The sequence below is a fragment of the Tursiops truncatus genome, chromosome 17 (assembly GCF_011762595.2).
Source record: "Tursiops truncatus isolate mTurTru1 chromosome 17, mTurTru1.mat.Y, whole genome shotgun sequence".
NCBI classification, from domain to species: domain Eukaryota; kingdom Metazoa; phylum Chordata; class Mammalia; order Artiodactyla; family Delphinidae; genus Tursiops; species Tursiops truncatus.
In genome coordinates, this window is record NC_047050.1 from 12,076,868 (window position 1) to 12,101,441 (window position 24,574).

A 24,574-nucleotide genomic window follows, 5' to 3' on the forward strand; every position below is an offset into this window, starting at 1 on the left:
GAGTAAGTTAAGTGAATGTTGGTTAAGAGGACGTCAATACTAGGTAATTCCCTGGCGGTTCAGTGGTTAGGACTCAGTGCTTTCACTGCTGAGGACCTGGGTTCAGTCCCTGGTTGGGGAGCTACGATCCCACAAGTCTCGCTGCAATAAAAAAAAAAAAAAAAAAAAAAAACACCGAGCGAGAGAGAGAACATCAACACTAAATAAACAAGGTAATAACACATTGTGCTATAAAGCAATGTAGCTGACAAAGTACAAAGTAACTAGTGGACCACATTAGAGAGACGTATAATTGGAGAATATGGAAATTTCAGTGGGGCAGGAGTGAAAGCTTGAACTTTAAGGTGGCGGCAAGGTTCAGAGATGTAACTGGACTGTTATGGAGGACTCTGACAAAAGTTCATTCGGTGGAGTGTAGGAAGCTCTTACAGGTCAACTTTTGGTATATTTGGTATATTCAGCCCAAGGAAATAGTCACTTATTCCATGCAGCACTTTAACATAAATTTACCAGAAGAAATGGGCCCAACATATACTAGAGAATAATGGTGAGACATCCATAACAGTGCTAGCATTGTAGACTCTTACATGTAAGCATATGAACGGAATAGTGCAAGGCATAATTCGTTTGTATTTTCCTCTACTATCCAACCTAGGCTTAATTTTTAAAAACGTGTCATTGAAGTGTAATGTACATAAACACAGAAAAGTGCACATGTAATAGTAAAGCTTGAATTTGTATAAACATAAAACCATCCATAAAATCAGCACCCAGGGAATTCCCTGGCAGTCCAGTGGTTAGGGCTCTGTACTTTCACTGCCGGGGCCCGGGTTCAACCTCTCGTTGGGGAACTAAGGTCCCACAAGCTGTGTGGTGCGCCCCCCCCCCCAAATCAGCACCCAAAGCAAGAAATAGAGCACTGCAGCACTCCAGACACCCCCCTCAAGGTTCCCTTCAACAATCCTCCCACCCAGGGTACCACTACCTGACTTCTAATAGTATACATTAGTTTTGCCTGTTTTTATACTTTTAGAGAAATAGAATCATATATGTATTCTTTCGTGCCCTATGCTTAATTTTTAAAGAATCAATCCAAATCTCAGATGACTGAATGAATCCAGGCTCAGCATTTTACTGAGTTTGGACAAGCCTCTTAACCTAAGCCTGTTTCCATATCCATAGAAGTGGATTATAAAATGTTTATCTAATAGAGTTGTTGGGAGGATTAAATGAGATCATATATGTGACTGGCACATGGTTGCAGCTGTTACTTGTACTCAGACTTCCAGTCTGTGAACTTCCTGGGAGGTGGAAGACCCCTGGGCACAATTCTCCATAGTGTAAGGGAGGAAATCCACACTATCTGGGCGGAACTTCGCTACTTGATCTCACTTTTGGCCAAAGGAGGAGAGATGCCATTTCTGTTACATATTTATGCATCTCTTCTAGAATATCAGCTTCCTCAAGGGAAGCTATCCTGTTTACCACAGCATGCCCAGTACCTAGTGCCAGGTACTGTAAACACACAGTTAAGTATTGGTTGCTAGTTGAACAAATAAATAAGTGCTAACTGTACTGGGGCTTAGGAAATTATGTCAGAAACTGATCCAGTCTTTTGAGCTATGGTTGGCAAAATTACAGTAGTAAAACCAGAGTAAAGTCAATCTCCCTCCTTCTTTCCCTGTGCTGGCAAGAAAAATCCACTCAAATCTAGCACATTCTGTACTTGGAACTTGAATAAGTATACCGGATCTGAGACCTTCAAAAATAAGGGCAGGATAGTACACTGCTTTTAATATGGAGTTTGCTCAAACTCAACAGCTTTTAATGTACTGATGCCAAGATGCTAAAAAGTTTTTGAAAACACTCTCTTCCCAACATGTCAGCCATGAATAATTTTTTTCCTGGTGTACTTTATCTTGATTTTCCACCAATATTTTTAAACATCTTCTTGACATTATCCATTTATTAAGACAAACAAACAAACAAAAACGGCCAGGGAAGGGGAAAGTGTAATGTTCTGATGGAATTGCCCTTGGTTCCTTTTACCCTCCACTACTTAATTAAAAATAACTTTTCACTTCTCACAGAGTCACAGAGTGAGAAGTACCTCTTCAAAACCTCCCATCTGTTTTAAATTACAATTAAAAGTCTGATTGGCTGGCAAGCCTACCACTCTATAACTGGATAAATCAGGCAGGAAATCACATGGTTATAAAATGAACTAAAAGATTTTAACAAAATAATAGCTTACTGACTATAAAGCAACACTGGTTTTATGCAGATAACTGAGAGACCAAAGCTATTCACAACTGTTGTGTAAAATAAGTATAGTTAATATTCCCTAAGCATCATGACTCCTTTTATAACATTCTTTCAATTTAACACTTACTGAGATTTTCTAAGCACCACGCTAGACACAGGAGCTGTAAATAGCAATCCCTACTCTTCAAAACATGAAGTCTAGTGGGAAAGTTTTATGGAGACACCAGGATAATCAGGAAATGATTCACAGACCTGTGCCTTGAAGGCTGAGTAGGATTCTAACAGGTAGGGAGACAAAGACAAGCAGCCATGAGGAGAGGCACGGAGATAGAAGCATGCACATATATGTTCCGGAAAGATCCAAGTCGCCAGGTCCAGATTAGGAAGTGAAGAAGTCTTGTTATTTAGGCAACAGACAATTATGGAAGATCTTTGAATAGGAGAGATGTGATCAAATCTGTGTGTTTTTTATAAGTTTCTTTACACTCACATATAAGCAGTTGTATTTCCTCTCAGCAGTTATATTTCACACTGTAAATTAATAAATTAGCATTCTGGTTTCATGTGTCAGTCTCACACACTTGATATAGGCATTCTAGTGAGAGGTAAACTCATTTTTGGTGCATTAATCCATCAGATCTCTAAGGCTAAAAGTAAAATCTAGATGGTGACAAATTCACCGAGGTGATATAATACTGCACAAACCTGACTGGGTGACCAGTTGGCTTTGCCCAGGTGACACCCTGATGTCACAGAACAATTTCTTCATATTTCTGTAGAATGGAGATCAGAGTGATTAGTGCAATCATCTAAATAAAAGATGAAGGAATGGAATTAGAGCTGTGCCTTTATGTGGGCTGAGATTTTACAACAGATTTCAATGTGCAGGGTGAGGGAGAAGCACGAGATTTCACAGTGGATGATCAAAGGGAAAATAACACCACTAAGAGATAGAACAAAGAAGGGGCAGGTCCAAGTTGGGAAAAAGAGAACATACTACATTTAAGGTACCAACAGAAGAGTCATATGGAGAGTCATATCTAAAGGCAGTTGAGGGCTTCCCTGGTGGCGCAGTGGTTGAGAGTCCACCTGCCGATGCAGGGGACGCGGGTTTGTGCCCCGGTCCGGGAAGATCCCACATGCCACGGAGCGGCTGGGCCCGTAAGCCATGGCCGTAGAGGCTGCGCGTCCGGAGCCTGTGGTCTGCAACGGGAGAGGCCACAACAGTGAGAGGCCCACGTACCGCAAAAAAAAAAAAAAGGCAGTTGAAAATATGGCTCTAAATGAGGCTCAAGTATTTCCATTTCTTGAGTAAAGATGTCAAGCTGTGTTAACAGATAAAATCACCTGCAAAGGGAGCTCTAAAGGAGAAAAATGGTCTTAAGAACAGAATGTTGGGTCAAGTCCTTAAAGGTTCGATCAATACCATAAAATACAAAACCAAAGTGAAATGAGCAATGCCATGTCAGCTTGTACACAGATGTTTTATTTTGGATGTTAACAGTCAACATTGTATGCAAGATTCTCTTACAATGGGAAGTTTTCTCATACATCAAAAAACTCAATTTAGTCAGGGTAATTGCTGTATTAATGCGAAAACCTTATAACAAAATGTGGTATTATATATGTGTAGTCAGTTTCCATGCAAGTATGGCTGCTACATGTATGTCTGGCATTTTTATAACATACTGAAAGAAATTCAAAGGAACATAACAGTATAAAAGGTGACTTAAGATGCCTGACATGTTTAAGATTAAGAAATCTTCTTGCGAAAAGCAACAAAGCAGTTAACTAGAGGATTCAACCAATACCAACCCAAATATGTACTCTGTCCAAAAAGCCCAAGCTGATTTTCAATACATTACATGTGGGATAATTTAATGCTCAAGAAAAATTATGCTTTAAAAAAATATAGCTCTTCCAAGATATTATACTTTGGTAATTGGAGACTATGTTCATCCAAACCAGCTAAGGGCTACATAAAAAAAAAAAAAAAAAAGAAAAAGGAACCATTATATGTTATTCAAGATAACTGAAATTGAAATGATCCAGTATGATTTTGCTACAATCACTGGTTTTACAAAGTGAAGTTTCTGTGAGAAGTTCACTAATTAGGAAGCAATCAACATACTTAACAAACATGCTACGAAGATTCAAATTGGTTCATCTGTTTGTATCAACAAGGCATAATCTTAGTACCACACATTTTCTTCACTTCTCACTACATATAATATGCAAAAATGAGCAAGTAGATTTAAATAGCTTAAAACCCTTTTAGGTCTACTGTTCAAAAGCTAGGCATTAAAATAGTATTTCCATTTCTATCAACATAAAAACATCAGAGAATCTTAAGCTGTTTTTGTTTTAAGGCATAGCATTTTAATATTTGCAAGAATTTGCCTGGTAATGGTTGATTCCATTAAGTTAACTTGAGAACTTGCCATCATTTGCTTTTTATCTTTTCACACAGTGCAAGTGGTGGTTGCTCTTTCCTTCTCTCATAGCAGCAAGCCGATTCTGCTATCTTCTATAGCAGCATACTTCAGGAGTGGAGAGGGAGAGAGTGTGTCAATTACAGATAATTAAAACTACAGTGTACAATTCTATTTACCTGTCAGTGTTTAAGTTGACAGCACACCATTATATGTCTCAAAAAAAATTACATAAAATCTCTACACAAAAGCAAATAAAGACATTCTTTCAAGAAGAAATAAAATAAGTGCAAACACCTAAAACAGGCAACTGAAGCAACTGTTGTAACCTGTAGAGAAACACAAAACATTTATAAAAGGACATATATTTTTATAAATAAAAGATAATGTTCTCTACTTCTGAAACATTGAGTAAATATAATAAACGTCTAAGTGCAGACTGTTTTTAGGGACCAAGTACCATATTATTTTTTAAACAAAATGCAAAAATTTCAAACACATATACAAATCACCAGATTAAATTATATGACCCCCCCATATAATTTAAAAAGAAAATATTAAATTATTATTTAGTACATTTTTAGAACTACTTTATATAACCAACATGATTTAAAGGACATAGTGCAATATTTAGGTAGATGTGACATACAGTATAGATATTGTATTCTTTGCAGCTATAACTTACTATTGTTTCATACTTAAAACTCAAAACTGTTCTTTACTATGTTAGCTTGTAATAACAGGAAACAACATTGGCTTCTAGACACCCTGTATAGGTATAAATATCTACATTTAAGCTTTAAAAATGAAAATAAATTATAAAAACAGACTTCTTTCCAATTTACAAAGTTTTCCTGCTCCTACACACTGTACAATACATTCAACAAAACTCTCAGCTCTTCTGAGATTTATGAAGAAAATACTGACTCTTTACTAATAAGGAAAAAACCTTTTTGCAATGCCTTTTGTTTTTAGTACTATGCTCAAATAAATACATTTAACACTGTAGTTAATTTTACTGTTTTTTGAAAAATACCAAAAATTAGTAGTGCGACTTTCTTTCTTTTAAATTCCTTTCCACTGTGTTTCTTTGTAAATGGTAGCCTAAGTAAATCAGCAGATAGGCAAAAGTACTTCATAAAACCATGAGTGCTTTCTATACAGAGACTAGTTTCAGAAATCATACATACTCATAAAACCTATCTATAACAAAACCGCAGCATCAGGAGAGTAGCAACATATATCTTTTGAAGAAAATATGTGAGAATTTACTTTTAGAATACCCAGGAATATTCTAATATGATTTCCCCATCTTGTTCTTTAAAAACAATTTTTTAAAATCTTACGTCTTAAAAAATAAACTGTGAAATTGCCTACCCCTTACTTAAGTGCCTAGCTTTCTGCTTGCCCAATATGAAAAAGGATGCAAACCGTTTTAGGGCTGTATTAAAACTTTAAAAACAGTTAATCAACAAATAAATTCATTGCAGCCTAATTTGGTATAGAATCTAATAAGGAAGTGGGGCATTTCATCCGTTTTAATAACAATCACAGTATGAGAGCTCTTGAGGTACTGCCTGTAGCTGTATAAGTGCTCAAATATCTTCTTGCTTGTTCCGTCATGATAAGTTGGTCTTCCGTCTTCCCATAAACCACTGTTTCCCATTCACAAGACTAGGAAGGCAATATTAATAGTGATGTGAAAATTACTAAGATAACTATCCATTCTACTTCACAATTAGACTTTAAAAAAATCAATTAATTGATTGGATATTTAATAATTATTGTAAAAAATGTTTTTGATAACAGCATTGTGATTCTTTTTAAATAATGATGTTTCAAAAATACATACTAAAATATTTATGATCAAGTTTTTTAAGTCAATTTTTTAGCTATCTATAGGACTGTGGAGGCAGTTTAAAATTTCTGTTCCCACAACTGCCCCCAAATCAAATCAGTCTAAACATGGAAAGAAATGTCAGTCTTTACTGCTTCAAAGTTTTGCAAAAGATTTAAAGAGAGAATGCAATGTCAAAAATGAACCAAGAATGCTTTATGTCTTGCAAATTAGGAAATATATCATAACACAAAGTCAAGTTTACGTTTGTTTCATTTGTTTTCTTCCCTTATTATAGAGTAAAGGTTACTACTCTATAGGTATGACCTGCTATGTAATAAAATTTCCTGAAAAGTTCTGTGTTAAACACTGGTAAATGGGGATTCAGAGAATGTGTTACATGGCTCTATGAAGAGCAGTGGCTCAAGAAAGAGAGGAGGTGGCCACATCTGATTGCCAAAGATGTTTTCAAGGAATGCTTGAATGTCAGGAAGGATAGCTCTGCAGTCACTGCAGTGTAAAGAAGAAAACTTCCTTCTCAATGACCTCTCAAATTCTCTTGGTTGAATTCTTAAGATAACAAAGTAAAAATTTCTCCAGCCTTCATTTACAGTTACGTAATGGCTGCATAGCATCAGAAAAAAAGATTCTGTTTTACAACTTTGAGCCAGAAAGTTCACTGGAAACCATTATATCGATACCAACAAAATCAAGTTTGAAACTGCTTCCAACCACTTACCCTTTAAAAGTAGCAATTAGGGCTACAATTATTTATTACAGAAGAGGTGCCAGAAGTAGATTTAGATATTTTTAGTTTAAAAATGAAACAGTGCTTAAGAAATCACCAGAAGAGTGATTCCAATTGTCTTTACTATGTTAGCTTGTAATAACAGGAAACAACATTGGCTACCATTCCAATTGTTTAGTTTATATGTGCCCTGATGAGCGAGTCTCTCAAAAACCCAAATCTAGTTTGAGTGACAAAACAATGGTGAATGTCTAGTTACTATTATAGTCAATTTTGAATTTAAAAGAAAAGGTATAATTTATGATCAGTAGGTCCAAAGTAATAATTGAATGAACAACAACAAAAATCACTGAAAGAAATTTATAAATTCATACCTGAAGATTCTTTTCCAATGTGACAACTTTGGAAGTGTTAGGGTTTGGTTTCTTTTTATTAAGTGTATATGTTTTGTTGGTTGAATTTATATCTTGTTTTTCAGGAGTCAAGTTGCACCTATTGTCATGTATTTCCAATAATGGTATCATTAATAAAGATGTTGTAAATATATTTTCTGACTAAGAGAAAAAAGAAAGAGGAAAATAAAATAACTAATTCAAAAGTGGAGACAAATAGAGGGACTACTGAGTAAGTGGTAGTGGAAGCCCTGTTCATTTCCCTCCAAGAAAGCTTCTGGTTCCGATGAAATTTCTAGTAATGCAGTAAAATTAAATATTTAAGAAATGAACCAAAGATATTGAAATTTAAAGCTTTGAGAACTACCATTTTTTGACATCATACATAAGGGAGCTAACTCCCCTCAAGACCAAACAAATATAAAAAGCAAGGAAGTAAATAAGATATTCTCTACAGTTAATTGTTTCTCTCTGAATTAGGCAGAATACTACTAAAGGAAACCGTCTAAGAAGCTCTAATGAATTAGCCACACAATGAGTAAAACACAAGAACCACTAGGACATAAAGCAACCATCTTAATATAAGAAAAATTCTTTACAAACCTGCATGCCTGAAAGATCTTCAGTTACTAGTTGAGTGGCTGGTTCTTCTTTTTCCCAATTATCTAAGACTAGTGATTTTCTGACCTTCTTTACAGAAGCAGTATGCTAGAATGGATAATTTACAACAGGAACATTATGGTCAAGTCACTTGAACATGGTAAGACTTTTATTAACAACAATACTAAAAGATCACCTCTTGTTTGCAGCTTTTGTAAGCTGGTTCATCTTCCTCTTTGAGGAATATGTCTGTTCCAGTTTCTTCTTTTAAAACTTCCCGAATATCTTCTTCCAAGAAGGCAAGTGGCTGTGACTAAATTATTTTTAAAAGGGTTTTTAAAAAGCCTTTTATAGCAATTCCTTTTTCTCCCCATATATAGAAACCCATCTTTTATACTTTTTCATTATTGGCATAACTTTCTCCCAGTCCCTATAGATACATACACAGATGAAAAAGATGTGATCACTGCTCTCAAATAGCTATGGCAAAAATAATACTGCAAAATATTATTGGCAAAAATAATACTGCACATTGCAAGCACTGAATGAAGTGTGCCACTTTCTTCACGCTAGGGCACTAAACAAAAGTCTTCCTTTTGGGGAACCTATTACAGCTCCTGCTTCAATCAGGATCCTCAAAATTAAACAGAAAAGCGATTATTTCCCCAAGTATTTTTATATAAAAATAGGAAACATAGAACGAATTGGGACTACAGTAGCTCTCCTTCTTCTATTTTTATTGTACTTATTGCATAGTGTCTAATTACTAGTTTACATGTTTCTCTTACTACTAAATATGTGAGCTATTTGAGAGCAGTGATCACATCTTTTTCATCTGTGTATACATCTCTGCACACCTAGCCTTAAGCTTAGAGCTGAGACACAGTGTTCAAGAAGTGTGTGCATGTGCATGTGTGTCTGTGTGTGTCTATGTGTGTACTGGAGTGTGGGAAGGCAGGATACCAAAAAAACGTGAATATGGGCTGAATGATGAAATAGTCTCAAAAGATAATTCATCTAACTGTTTAAAAAAAAAAAAAAGGTAATCAAAGCACCACTAAACAAAAGAACAAACTGGCAGCATGTAATGACCAGCAGCTTATGTTCCCAGTCAACAAAGTTAGGGAGAGTAGCATTCATATATAAATGAGATTTCACAGCACTTACAAAGACTTTAAAAATGGAAACAGAATTTTTTTAAAGTGCTCTCATCTACAGCCTGAGACATGCAGGAATTATGTCAGTATTTCTGTGTGTTGCTCCAAGAGGTCTTGTTTTAAGCATTACATTTCACAAAGAATATAGATAAGGTGCTCTTAAAAAGAAACCTGGAATCTATTTTTCCCCTGTAAGAATACAAGTGTCCTAAGATGTGGTGCACATGTACAAGGGAATAATACTCAAGCCATAAAAAGGAAGGAAATAATACCATTTGCAGCAACATGGATGGACTTAGAGATTATCATACTAAGTAAAGTAAGTCAGACAAAGACAAATACCACATGATATCACTTACATGTGGAATCTAAAATAGACACAAATGAACTTATCTATGAATCAGAAGCAGACTCACAGACATAGAAAACAGATTTGTGGTTGCCAAGGGGGAAGAGGGGTGGGGGAGGGAAGGATTAGGAGTTTGGGGCTAGGAGATGCAAACTATCATATATAGAATGGATAAATAACAAGGTCCTACGGTATAGCATAGGGAACTGTATTCAATATCCTGTGATAAACCATAATGGAAAAAAATATGAAAAAGAAAGTATATATGTGTGTGTGTGTGTGTGTGTGTGTGTGTGTGTAACTGAATCACTTAGCTATATAGCAGAAATTAACGTAACATTGTAAATCAACTATACTTCAGTTTAAAAATAAAAAAAGAAAGAATACAAGTGTCCTAGAAAGCCAACCTCTAAGAAGTGCCTTTGACCCACTGTAAGATACACAAGAAAGCTCAGTGGTTAGCACATAGTAGGTGCTCAGTAAACAACTGGAGGAGGAGGAGCGGAAGGAATGAAAAGTCAGCTCGCTACAAATGAGCCTACAGATAATTTAGAAATTTTAATTACAAAATCAATACTTTCTTTTTATCTTAAATTGCTGATGAAAATGACCTGTTTTGGCAATGGATAAATTCTTCCGAAACATGAACAAACTGACAGGGACTTAGATATCTGAAACCTAATTTCTTATGCACTATTATTAAAATGATAATTTTTACTCAATGTATATGTTGACCAAATGACCCTGAGGCACTGTCAGAATTTTTCAACTGTCTTCAAATTATTGCTTATTTGTCGAATTCCCAATTAGGCTACACACCCTTCTGAAGGCAGGAAGCATACCTGACATGTTTAACATTACATCCCCAAAAGCCTAGCTCAGCGCCTGGCACATAATAGGCACTCAATCAATATTTATCAAATTAATGATGAATTTTTTAAACGAATAACAAAATGCTGAAACATTAAATCAATTAGGTAATTCCATACAATGGACTAATATAAAAACATTAAAAATTATGGGATAAATATATACAATTTGTTAAATTTTAAAAGGTTACAAAAGAGTACACAGTGTGATCCCACTTTTATTATGTATATATTCATAAAAACTAAAAAGTTTACAGAACTCTAAAGAGAATATAATTGTTCATAGCAGCATATGGAACTAAGTGACAAAAATACTTGATCAATCCTACTATGTACCCTCTAAAACGGTATTTCAAAAAAAAGGAAAAGACTAGGAGATTTGAGTGTGAGACATGCTCTTTGGTAGAAAATTGATTAAATCAAGTAAACTAGAATTTATTAATTGATTTACTCAAAATGTGACTAAGAAGATAACTAAAGTACCCTAGAAGTGACCAATATTTTAAAAATCATATTTTATTTCTAATGTACGTAATTTGTCAGAAATCTTTATCTGCCTAGAATCAGAGTGCCCATGGTTCACCTAAGGTACTTCAAAATTATCTGTGTGCTAACACAGGTAACAATTCCCACCTCCGTTCATGTACTACTATTGTTACCACTATTATTAAAATAATAATAGCAGCAACTAAGCACATACTACTTGAAACTTAGTACCAGCCTCTTTATTTCTATCTTCACAAATAACCTGCTGGGGTGTTTTATGATATCCACTGAATAGAAGAGGAAACTGAGCCTTAAAGAGGTATCATGATCAATCAGTTTCATAAATATTATTAGGAAAGTACTTATGTATATCAAAATATTAAAATTATTTTATTCTACTGTAGGTAACTGCTACTGAAACTACTAAAAGGTGGGTTTTAGTATTAAGCAATGAGTTCTACTGAAACTTCACTTGCCTTCTCTAGACGATACAAAGAAAGTCTGAATTCAAAAGAAGCCAAGCAAAGGTTTACTTACAAGGAAAAAGATTAACACAAATTCAAACTTATAAATCGAGATAACATTTTTTTTAATCCAGTTCATTGAACATATTTTTTAAAATGTTAAAAATCAAGGATAAAAATCAAAATTTGTGTCTTATTAAAATTAGGAAAATTCTTAAAAATAAAAGGAGTATACATACCACAGTTTTAAGAGGGCCATATTTTTTCTCCTGAGCAGCAAGCGCATTCTTAAAAGGAGTGGGAGTTCTTGGTGTGGTACCCAATATAGATCTTCTAATAGTAGGTGTTCTAAACCTATCCAATCATTTAGATATTTGTATTACAGTCAAAATTTGATTTCATATGAGTTAAGGAAGACAAAGCCACAATAAAAGCACACACTATATTTTCTTGTATATACACATGCTTTATTTAAACATTCCAAGACTTTTAAAGCGTGCCTGCCTAAACTATTCTTATTCCAATCAATCATCTTAAAATAGAAAAAAGACTAATGCAGAAATAAGTACTAAAAATGTTGTTTGCTCAAGATCAAAGTTTTATACTACATTTAGCTGGTTTTCAGTCTCCTAGGGATAAAACATAAGGTGATGATTTTTTTTAAATTCTAAATCCCATATGGACAGGGATGATGATATATGTATAAATGGACAAAAAGCTAATCTGCTCTTCAAATTGTGCTTCCCATTTTCTCTAACATAATTATTTAATATGTACTTACCCTACATTTTCCTTTTGATCTTTGGGGGTTGTTTCCTTATGAAGAGGAGTTGTAATGAGAACTTTCTGCCCACAAATAGGGGTTGATGTGAATGAAGGATTTTCTATATTAATTTGTTCATTTCCAGGACACGTGTTGAAAAACTAAAAAAGGAAGAGAGTTCAAAGACAATTTCTAAAATGTCAAAATCCTACACAAATATCAAACTGATAAGATTTTCAAATTATTTCTCCATTCCTTTTAGGAAAGGATTATCAATAATACATTTACATTCTACTCCATAAAAATTAAGCTCCAAGAGGGCAGGCATTTTTGTTTTGTTCATCACTGCCTCCGCAGAACAGTGCTTAAGATGTAACAGGTATTCAAAAAATAGCCGCTTAACAAATATTCAAAAGTAACAAAACACAATAAAAAAATTTCCAAACAGTGCATCTTATCAAATAGGAATCTATAGAAACCATAAATAGCTGCTGTGTTAAATGTAAGCTTTGTACAACAGTGTAACTGAAAAAAATGTTTTATGATTTTATTAATAAATGATCTTAAGTGTTCCTTTCTATAAGAATATTTAGAACTCAGAATATAATAACAGTGCTTTGCTAAGAAGAAGTACAGCTGTCTGGCAAATTTGCCTATTTAGAACACAGCTCAGAACCTCTGAGCAGCCAAAATCAGTATCATAGAGCCTGTTTTCCAAATGACACAATTTACTCATTGGATCTTAACTTACATACAATTGTGAAATACTACTTTATTTCTGTAGCCAACAGAGTAGAAGCAATGGCAAGAAAAAGTGGAAATTGCCAGGGACTTTCCTGGTGGTCCAGTGGTAAAGAATCTGCCTTCCAATGCAGGGGACACGGGTTCGATCCCTGGTCAGGGAACTAGGTTCCCACATGCCGCGGGCACCAAAACTACTGAGCTCACGTGCCTCAGCTAGAGAGCCCGCATGCCGCAAACTACAGAGCCCAAGCGCTCTGGAGCCTGCGCATCACAACTAGAGAGAGAAAACCTGCACGCCACAACTAGAGAGAAGCCCGCACTCTGCAAGGAAAGAAGATCCCGCATGTCTCAGTGAAGATCCCACATGCTGCAACTAAGACCTGATGCACCCAAAAAATAATAATAATAATAAAAAATAAATTAAAAAAATGGAAATCGCTTTAAGGTTGCTTATAACTGGAATGAATTCTATAATAGCTCTATCACTTCTGATGCCCATAAATCATAGGATAAAATCCAAGTTCTTTGCCATGGGATATACAATCTTTATAATCATGCCTCACCTTCTCAGCCATTTTCCACCTTACAATTTACTGTTCAATGAAAATTGCAGGTACACAAAACTCCAAAAATAGAAAATTGCTAGTCTGCTCAAGCCTGGTTCACCTTCCTCAGGATACTCTGTAACTCTTGGGGTGGGGGGTGGACACACTACCTGCATTGTAGCCTATGTAAATAGCATCCCCTGAAGCAGAGGGGGTGCCATTTTCAGAGAAAACAGTGGCTGTATACTTACTACCAGATCCTCATCTTCCCAGCATCAAAAACATACCTCCAATAATATCCCAACATCCTCCAAGTTTATTTGGCCATTAAACTTCCTTCTTCTCCTATTGGACTTTTTAACCTCTGTCAAGACACTTTAAGCAAACACCAGCTTCATCTCTTTCTTCATAACTGACCTTGGACAAATTGCCTAACTTCTGAATTTCATTTACCTACCTCTAAGGTTTTCTTAAAGAGCATTAACTAAGATACTATAAGAAAAATGTTTAGTACACAGCCTGGAACATGGTGTTCATTAAGAAAGATAGTATTATAAAATAAAAGGTACAGTTTGCCTTGATATAAATATCTGCTCCCCAGGGATATAACTACAGGAGAAAGCAGATAGTTCCTGACATCCCTAAACAACCTACTGACACATGAAATTCTTATAGGGAGCAGTTGTCTATGAATATATACCTGATATCTCTTGAACAGTCAGTCAGGAAACTGGCTCCCAGTCTCAGCTCTGCCATTAGATAACTTTGGGCAAATCATTTTATCTTTCTGGGCCTATTTCCTGATGAGTTCTATAAAGATGTAGAACTACATATCTAAAACATCCCTTTCCGCTCTAAAAATTGTAAGATAAAATGCAACTACTACACTTTGTGAGATACTTTTCTGATTTACCATAGCTCAGCACTCTCCTGTATACATTTAAATACATTATCCATTTTTATGTGTTATCAAAGCAAGGAACTGTTAGTATGGATGTTAAAGATCTAATTTAATCCAACTCATCAGCATTTGGAAACATAAATAAAAATGACACTACTACCTGTGAAGGAGAAAATGGTAGTGTTTTCACCGGTGTGTGTTTTAGTGCCGTATTACCACCATCATTGAATGAGCCATCACCAGGGTTGCTGCCTGGGGACTGACCCACTCGCATTCTTCTCTTCTTTCTGAGGATGGTTGGTGGAGTGCTAAACTTAGCCACACTTGGGGATGTTAAAGGAACAGCCTCACTGTCTGCACTGTTACAACTGTTTTTTTTCCCTTCAAGTACAAGACTGACGTTAAATTGACATTCCATGGCTCCTTCGTTGTGCTGAATTCGCATTAGTTTTACTGGTGTGGACTTGACAGGAGAAGCAGCAGCATCAGAAAGATCAAAGCTAGTAACATCACTCCATGCTACAGGATCCTGCAATAAATTAAATTCTTAACTAAAGTTATTAATATTATAACCTGGTTAAATCTAGTCTTGAACATAGGATGATGATTTCCAGAGTTAATTAACTACTCATTTTATCAGTAGAAATAGGCTTTCCTTGGTTCATCTTTTTTTTAAGCAAGCCCATACGAGAGGAACAGATTATGCTTTTACGACAACTCCAGTTGGAACATTCCAAAGTAATATTTCACCTAATTCTAAGTAGCTGAAGCTTACTGTCAAAGTACTTTAAATGAAAATAACAAATTATTTTAAGTTATTTTTATAAGACAGTACAGTTCGTCATAAAACTTCACATTCTATTCCACATCAGAAAACTTTACACTCTATTCCACATCTACATAATCATTTGGTAATATGTATGGAATATCTTCAAAGTGGTCATACACCGTGATCCAAAAATTCAATTTAACCTAAGGACATAATCATGATTTTGCACAAAGCTTTATGTATGTTCTTTAATTTGTAATACTGAAAAACTGGACACCACATAAATGGTGTAAATAAATAAATAATAGTATGTTGGATAAATAAATTTTGCTACATTCATATGACAGAATACCATGAAGCCATTAAAACTCAAGTTTAAAAATGAGTTAAGAGGGCTTCCCTGGTGGCGCAGCGGTTGAGAATCTGCCTGCCATTGCAGGGGACACGGGTTCGAGCCCTGGTCTGAGAGGATCCCACATGCCGCGGGGCAACTAGGCCTGTGAGTCACAACTACTGAGCCTGCGCGTCTGGAGCTTGTGCTCCGCAACAAAGAGAGGCCACGATAGGGAAAGGCCCGCGCACCGCGATGAAGAGTGGCCCCCACTCGCCGCAACTAGAGAAAGTCCTCGCACAGAAACGAAGACCCAACACAGCCAAAAATAAATAAATAAAATTAAAAAAAAAAAAAAAAAGAAAGCAAGGATGTTTACAAAAAAATGAGTTAAGAAAACGGGGACACACTCATGATATAATGTGGGAAAAAAATTCACAAACATAATACATTAGTGTATGTTTGGGTTTAAAAATGTATACATATATGTGTGTTTTATATGTCTATAACACAGCCTGCAAGGAAATACCTCAAATTATTAACTCTGGGTTTATGGGGGTTTTAATTTTCTTCCTACAGTGTTCTCTACTTTCTAACTATCTCTAATATACAACTTGTATAATAAATACATAAATATATATATATATATATTTTTTTTTTTTTTGCCAGAAACCACTGCAAAATATCAGAACAAAATTAAGCATGACAAGGTAATGTGTAACATAAAACTGGTCAGTGTCCATTAAACTGAGTTTCTGAACATGTAACCACATAACTAAAACTGAGCTTTTAATAATCTCACAATTTCAAACTTACAGATTCAATAAGTTCTAGAGTCTCTGCAAATTCTGGGATGGTCTGTAGAGAGGACAGCACAGCGTTTGCCTCCACGGCCAGGAACTTTGTGGGTGAGTTCTGCTGAGCAGACACAGCCTGATTTTCATCCAGACCGTAAAACTCACTAGTGTGCTCCTCGAGGCTTAGAGTATTAGACATGCTATCATCCATGAGGAAACTACCAGACCAGCTAGAAAAGCTTCCAGGTTGCTAAAAGTACAAAAGAAATTTGAACATTATTTGTCATTCCCAATCTAAGCAAAAATTTGGATTTTAAGTAAAAATTTTTTCTAGACCAACCAACATACTTCACAACATTTCAGCTAAAAATATAGTAGCAAATATACCATCTTTCCTCAAAACTGATATAAAAACTTTTTAAATTAAACCTCATCTTGACTACATTTTTTTCTAACTAAATTTTTCTTAAATCTATAAAGTCATGGTGAGATAAAACTAGTAATGTACCATATATACTACAACATAAGGTCCAAACTCCTAGAATCTGTCTTTTCTCTACCTTTCTAACTTCATCTCCCAACTCAAGCCCCCGCTCCCAGGGAATAGTGAATACCCAACTATAGTACAGTACTTGCAATTCCCTGATAAGTTTTGGTCTTTCACCCTGGATAAAGGGAGCAGCCTTTGCACACACTGCTGTTCCCTTCATCTGGAACGCTCAACCTACTGACCAGGGAAAATTCCTATTCCTCATTTAAGATACAGTTCAAATATTGGAAAGTATCCCATCTGATTATACACTTCTACCTGTTTCTGTTTATAATAATGTCCTAGTTCATCTTTTTGCTAATATATAATCACTGCCTGTCTTTCAAGACTGAGCTCAAATAGGATTTCTTCCAGGAACCCTCTGACTACCTAAATCTCAATCTTCTATGAACTCCCATAAAACTGTGTTACTTATTATATCACACTGGATGCTGTTTCTTATCTGTGTCCCCACTATCCTTTGAATTCAGGGACTGTGTCATTTTTCTTTATCTCTCTAGAGATGTACACTGGCCAATTTACTTATCTTTTGAGCCTAGTTTCCTAGTGTCCCATAATGAAAAACAAGAAGAGAGACCTTGAAGAGCCATGGTCAAGAAACACTATGTAATTTGAGAACTGTTAACAATAGTAGATCCCAAGAGATCTCATTACAAGGAAAAAAACATTTTTTCCCTTTTTCTTTTTTTTTTGGTACCTATATGAGACAATGGATGTTCACTAAACTTATTGTGGTAATCATTTCACAATATGTAAGTAAAATCATTATGCTGCACACTTTAAACTTATATGGTGCTATATGTTAATTATATTTCAAAAAACTAGGGAAAAAACAGAAAGAAACAGGATGTAAAGTGTATAGCACTGTCCAACAGAATCTGAGAGGTGATGAAAATGTTCTGCACCTGAAACTGCTCAATATGGGCGCCAGCCACATGAGCAACAACAATGTGGCCAGTGCAACTGAGGAGCTGAATTTTTAAATTTCGAATTAAACGTGTCTAACAGTTACCATATTTTAGAGAGCACACTGCTCAGTCCATAGGAAGCACTCCATAAACAGTACCTATGACTATTAAATAAAAAATCACTAGAATATGCTAGATATTCACAATAGCAAAATGTTAAGTTTCGAGTTAAGTAAGGTGAAAAAACAAATTTTCAACATTGTTGCAAAACAGGTTCCACCTGTTTTAAAGATTCCTATAAATAAAAGAAATTAAAGCAATCTTATTTCACTAGCACAGCCACCTTCCGAGTTTACAATCACTTTCTGGAGATAACTTCCAAACATATACATTTCAACTAAGTTTGTGGGCAGGAAAAAAGTTCAAAGAGGGAGGTTTACTAGGCCCACTGGCCAGATTCTGAATCCCTAGCAACCAACCACCTAATTTGCAGGGTTAATATAAGGATCACCAGGAATACATATAACACATCTACAACAGTGGAACGTAATGAATGCTCAGTAAAGTGGCAATCATTATCATCACATAATTGTGTAGAATAAATACTTTATATGCACATGGAGTCTATTATACTGGGTGCAGCAATTTCCCTCTAGAACCTCCAATCTCCCTATTCAACCAGATCTTTATGAGAGTGGATTTTAGACAGAAACTATGAAAAAAAATTAATAACTTTCTTTTTTAATGCAAATTGCAATTCTTTTAGCTAATTATATTTTCCTGTTATAGTAAAAATGATAGACTATTATCAAAAAATTTTAAATGTGCTTAAACATGATAACCTACAAATGTGAACTCTGTAACCGATTATTTATTTGCAGCTTCTTAATAAAACTGAAATTAACTTTAAAATAAGTACACTTCAGGTCTCCCTATTTGCCCACGGTTTTTGCAGTTTCAAAACAAAAATTACTTTTCTCATGGTGTATATCTCATCTACTACAATTAACAAATGTCATTTTTATTAATACTCTCTGAAATGGTATAAAGACATCGCCAGTTGCCTCATAATACTATTTCAAGTCCTCAGGTTATTCTATTTAGTAATTTTGTATTAGTCACTCTAAATATATTGTCCCCTCATTCAGCCCCAAACCAAGAAAAACACTTTCCTAAATGTAAGAAGGCCCAGGGTATTAAACTTTTTAAATTGTCATTTAAATATAAACTTTTTTTTCCTTTTAATCCATCTAGCATAGCCTGTTTAACTTAGCTAGAATCATTACCATTTATCCTGATTTAATACTCCTAGTTGTTCTTATCAACCAAATCTCAGACAATACTTTTCATACCTGATAACCAAAACCCAACATCCGTAGAAAAATTTCTTTAGAGAGCATAAAATCTAAATGTTTCCTTTTCCCATATTTTTAACATTATAACTTTTTCCAATTTACTGAATTTGTGTTCTAAATATAGTAAACAGGAAAACATTTTCAAAGAGAGAATAAAAATAATTCTGAAGCACATAAATCTGTACACATCTATTAAATTCCTTGTTTTTTAAGCTTTTTTTTTTTTTCTATTAAGGCCATTATCACATGGAATGTCCAAAGTAAAACCAAAGCCTAATCTGAACCACACGACATTTTCACAGATATACATATTGAAGGTTACACCTTAAGTCTGTTTGATATTTATGACTCAAGAAGCATCTTAATACAGAACACTGTAAAATATGTTCAAAGAGATGCATATCAAAAACAGGCAACTTCAAAGTTGCAAATTAGGAAAACTTTTTAGTCCATATTAAAATCTGAAGTCACACTGAATATGCTTTTTCCACTTGCTGGCATGTGAAAGTCAGTCCTGATTAAAACTATAAGAGCATATAAAGCATATAAAAGATTCTAACAATAAAATCTAAACACTTAAGCTTATTTCTTACTGATGGAACTCGCTTTCTTCTAACTTCATTCTCAGCTGACATAAGAAGCAACTCAAGTTCCTTTATTTTTTTTTCCTTATCAGGGTCTTCATCAACAAAGGGTTGCTAAAATAAGTTAAATAAAAGAAAAAAAACAGGCTACTTACAAAATTGTTTTATTATTATTATTAATGTTCTAATTTTTATTTTCTTCTATGCAACATAAAATCTGTTTTCTCTAATAAAGCTTAATAATACTAAATCCCAAATACTCAGTATCACAATCCTTCTGGTATCTAAAGAGGTGCTGGTAAATATTTTCAATTTAACAGAAAGAATGTGGGAAATTTAAATGCATGAAAAACCTTACATTGTATCATCTGTATCAACTGAAAAACTTATGTGTGGAGTCTGTTTTAATTTATTGAATCTTAATATATTCTATCCAATTTATCAAAAATATGTCCATTCATAATCTGAATGCTCTAAGTTGGAAGAATGAAAGAACCACCTTACTCTTGTTGTGAACTACTTTTCATTTGTACAGTTTATATTTCTCAAACACACAAACTTTCTCCTTTAATGTTATAATACTCAAAGTAAATAGACCAGATAGTACTATTTTTGCCCTAATTTTAAAGATGAGGAAACAGGCACTATTAGATCTGAAAATGTTTGAAAGTGTTTCCTTTGGGTTTGTTTTGGTTTTTTGCTTTTTATAAATAAAAAGTTACCTGAATAAAGGCAGAAGAAGGCTGAACATGTTCTACACAATTGCCTCCAGGTGACACATACTGATAGCCCGGGATCTAAAAAGTAATTAGTACATTAATATCATACATACAATGCTCTGGAAATTTTTAAAAATCTGAGACAAAGCACAAAAACTGAAAATCAACATGAAAAACTCAGTATCTCTGTTAACTTTGAATATTTATACATATTAATAGTTCCTTAATAACTACATCTTTAATCTTAGGACCTACTGATTAAAAGTCATAACTCAGCAAACACCTATTTTCTCCTGAATGAAATATAAGAATTATCTGGGCTAGATTTATCACCCAGTCAGTCTATCTATTATCTACAATATCCACCAAGTATTTTTTTTTCTTTGCGGTATGCGGGCCTCTCCTGTTGCGGAGCACAGGCTCCGGACGCGCAGGCCCAGCGGCCATGGCTCACGGGCCCAGCCGCTCCGCGGCATGGGGGATCTTCCCGGACCAGGGCACGAACCTGCGTCCCCTGCATCGGCAGGCGGACTCTCAACCACTGGGCCACCAGGGAAGCCCCACCAAGTATTTTTTAAAATCTGCTATTAAAGGAGTGCTCTGCTTCCTGCAGAAGACAAAGTAATTGTGTTCCTATCCTTCAGAGAAAGGGGCTGGTCCATATGAAGCACTCTCCAAGTTAGAGCCTAAAGCAAGTCTTCAACATTCTTAACTCCTACTTCTACCACCACCCCATGCCAATCTCTGTACAGAAAGATATGAAAACAGAGGCTGCTTCTATTACTTGTCTCAGAAAAACAATCAGAATCACTCATGTACTTTTTAATACTCTGAAAATAGACCAAGAATTATTCTGTTTCTTTTCTAAAGCATCTGTAATAAAATTTCTGAAGTTGCATGCAAACTTAGTGAGCAGTGGTAGGGAGAAATATGAGAAGTGTTTTTTAAAACCTTAAAATCTAATAAATATAAATATGAAATTGTCTATTTTCCATAATGGACTACCTAAATCACTACATAATGCAGAAACATTATATATAACTTCTAACATGGAACTTAATTTTCACAACACTTCATTAGTATCAGTTATTGCTCAGCTTCCAATGAATTAGAAACTTATCTTTCTCAAACTTTTCATTTTAATCTGTGACAGGATTTCAAACCAATCCATTTTCTTCTTTCAATTCAAAATTAGAATTATCTTTTTAGCAGTTTAAATGAATTGAACTATGAATACACAAACCTGTCAAGAATTATTAAAAGTAAGGTAAATAATTCTTAAAGTACAAGAAATATCCTTACTTTCCAATATATTTTGATTGAGTGTTAAACACTCCATTGGCCCCAAATAATAAAAAAAATTATCTTCCTATGAGTTAAAAAAATACATTTATATGATAACCTTTCTAAGATAGAAGCAGAATGTTTCAGCTTATGCTGCTGAAATCTAGGACTCTAAAGAAAAATGTAAAGAAACAGACCATAAAAACCTTAAGGTACTGACTATCAGCAGATAACTGTACTGTCTTTACATGTTTCCCTATTTGTAAATTAAGATCTCACTACCTTTTTTAAGTGATTCTTTTGAAATTATGGCTAAAAAAATAATGTCCACTTAGTGGAATAAAATCAAATCTGTGGCATACTAAGCACAGATTGTTAACAATTAGCCAATTTTTATCTTTTGGTAGATACTTTATCTTGTCACATTTTATGTGACAAGAACCAAGAACTGCTCAACATGAAAAATGGCATGACAGACAAATAGACAGGAAAACGTAAAACAAATCTTATGAAAACTCCTAATTTCTTGCAGGTAGGAAAATGCATTGTAAGGAAAACAGAGCTTGCCCTATGATGAACGTGGGTGATCTCCAATGAACCTGTCTAAACAAAGGCTGAAGTCACTCAGTCAGTTGAGTGATGAGGGAAAAGCAAAGTTGAATGCCATCAAAGAACCAATTATTTACCGCACACTCCAAAATGATGGCTTGAATGATTTTTGACTATCTTCTCCTCTAAACCATTTTATATACACTTACCTCTTAGAGGTAAGCAATACTACAATTACACAAAATTTTTTTAAAAAGTAAACTACAATCACTATTAAAGCACAAATGATCATTAGCTTTGAATCATGAAAATTCAAAGAATGATAGTATTAGGAAATGTACATACTAAGTTTCTTAACTAGATAACGTAAAAATTATATATAAAAGGAAATATTTTAATGAGTTTGTTCTCAAAATATTTATCAATCAAAACAAGTAGAGATAAACTTCCACTAATGGTTTAACAGCTAGTCATGGCCTATTTCTTCAGTTTGGAAATTTAAATGTCTATTCCTCTTAATATATGTTGTTTTTGTCTTATTAAGAAACTAAACACCTTCCCTAAAGAAACTAAAGAAATATAGCAACTAAAGATACTTTTTAAATAATAAAGGTATTAAAAATATGTGCCTGAACAGGTATGTAAAACTGATTCTGGGTTTGCAAATGGTCCATAGTCGCACAAGGTTTGTGTTGAAGTTTAGATGAAGATCGTTCTGATTTTATTCCATCTTGTAAGTAGCCTTCCTGCTCCACTTTTCTTCGCATGGTAGAATTCCAATGATTTTTGATAGAGTTATCAGTCCTAAGAAAGTATATATTTAAAAAGAAAAAGAGGATTCCATAAATGTTAACGCTGTATAAAGTATACGAAGTACTTAAAACAAATTTTTACAACTGGTGAAATTAGACACTTCTTTTAATTCAAAAAATAAACTGTATGTCTCTATGTCAGATAAAGCTCTAAACACTGGAGATACAGCAGTGAATAAGATAAAGAAAGTCCCAGCTCTCATGGGGCTTTACATTCTCACTGGAAGCATGGGGGCAGGAAAGGAGGAAAGAAGAGAAAAACAAAAAAATAAATAATAAGAAAACTAGTGCAATGCAGATCATTTAAAGTAGGATAAGAAAAGTGAGTAACTATAGTACTTTTGATTAGGTGGTCCAGGAAGTCCTCTGTGAGGTTACAGTGAAGCTAAGATCTGAATGACAAGAATGAACCAGCTATACAAGAACAGAAAAAAAAAAAAAAAAAAGAGCATTCCAGGCAAAGGGCATAGTGAGGGCAAAAGCCCGAAAGCCAAGATCAAACATGGTCATAAAATGCAAACCACAAAATACAGAATCCCGGTATTCTTTTTCACTTCTTACAACAAAATACCTACGAAAGAAAGAGTTCATTGGCTCCCCTTTTACCTAAGTTCCCCTTGTAAAAATGGAAGTCTTCAACCTACAGCTACTTGTAGTATAAATTTTTAAAAATACATAAACATTTACTGAGAATCTACTTTATGCTAAGCACTAAGCTAGGTTCTATGGACAGTAAAAAGATGTATCAAAGACTGAAAACATCAGAAGTTCCTAGACCAGGTTCAGTAACTTGGATGAAAAAACTTAACACTATGCTTCAATTTCCTTATCTATAAAACAAAGACAGCAATGTTTGTTCTGCATATTTCACAAGTATATGAAGATTAATTAAGAATATATAGAATATAACACGCTATCTCCAAGTTTCAGCAGGAGGGTAGGAGCCCAACTTTAGCTGACCTGGCTCCAAGTTGTAAAACTAGTTTCTAAAAAAGATATGAGAAGTTTGTTTTTCCTTTATATAAAGCCAAGTAACTAACACAGATGGCTACTCCAATTGCTAGATAAGTGTACAATAAGATGAACTATGTGAAATAAAATGGTGCTGTCAAGTCTTCTGACTTAAGGACTAGTTATTGTTTATCTTGAGAACCTGTATGTAATGGGTGGTATCTGCTTGGCTATGTGGGTGAAAGGTGGGATTTCTCTCCGTTTTTTTGCAATCTCTTATCAGATTGCCTATGATGGGCATCACATTCTGATTTAATGTTTATTCAACAGTAAAAGTGTTTTCTTTCTCTAAAAAAAAAAGAAAAAAAAGAATATATGTAAAAAGCATTTTATAAACTATTAAGTACTATACA

The 24,574-nt window shown here is 34.5% G+C and overlaps 1 protein-coding gene across 8 annotated transcripts in view; it reads right to left on the reverse strand.

Moving 5' to 3' along the window:
* Nucleotides 1–3,730: 3,730 nt before the first annotated feature.
* Nucleotides 3,731–24,574, reverse strand: part of MYBL1 (MYB proto-oncogene like 1) — a 34,088-nt gene continuing 13,244 nt past the window's right edge. Inside the window, exons 6-16 of one of the 8 annotated variants that reach the window (XM_019925242.3) lie at nucleotides 23,028–23,202; nucleotides 20,569–20,643; nucleotides 19,856–19,960; nucleotides 16,469–16,699; nucleotides 14,713–15,081; nucleotides 12,381–12,523; nucleotides 11,839–11,953; nucleotides 8,471–8,587; nucleotides 8,278–8,382; nucleotides 7,657–7,836; nucleotides 3,731–5,026 (exon numbers count right to left, since the gene is read on the reverse strand). In XM_019925242.3, the coding sequence (XP_019780801.1) occupies nucleotides 4,925–5,026; nucleotides 7,657–7,836; nucleotides 8,278–8,382; nucleotides 8,471–8,587; nucleotides 11,839–11,953; nucleotides 12,381–12,523; nucleotides 14,713–15,081; nucleotides 16,469–16,699; nucleotides 19,856–19,960; nucleotides 20,569–20,643; nucleotides 23,028–23,202 (1,717 nt within the window). In that variant the 3' untranslated portion in view covers nucleotides 3,731–4,924. Of the gene's footprint in view, nucleotides 6,372–7,656; nucleotides 7,837–8,277; nucleotides 8,383–8,470; nucleotides 8,588–11,838; nucleotides 11,954–12,380; nucleotides 12,524–14,712; nucleotides 15,082–16,468; nucleotides 16,700–19,855; nucleotides 19,961–20,568; nucleotides 20,644–23,027; nucleotides 23,203–24,574 lie in introns of all 8 variants that reach the window. The other 7 variants (XM_019925241.3, XM_019925245.3, XM_019925244.3 and 4 more) reach the window with 7 other exon arrangements.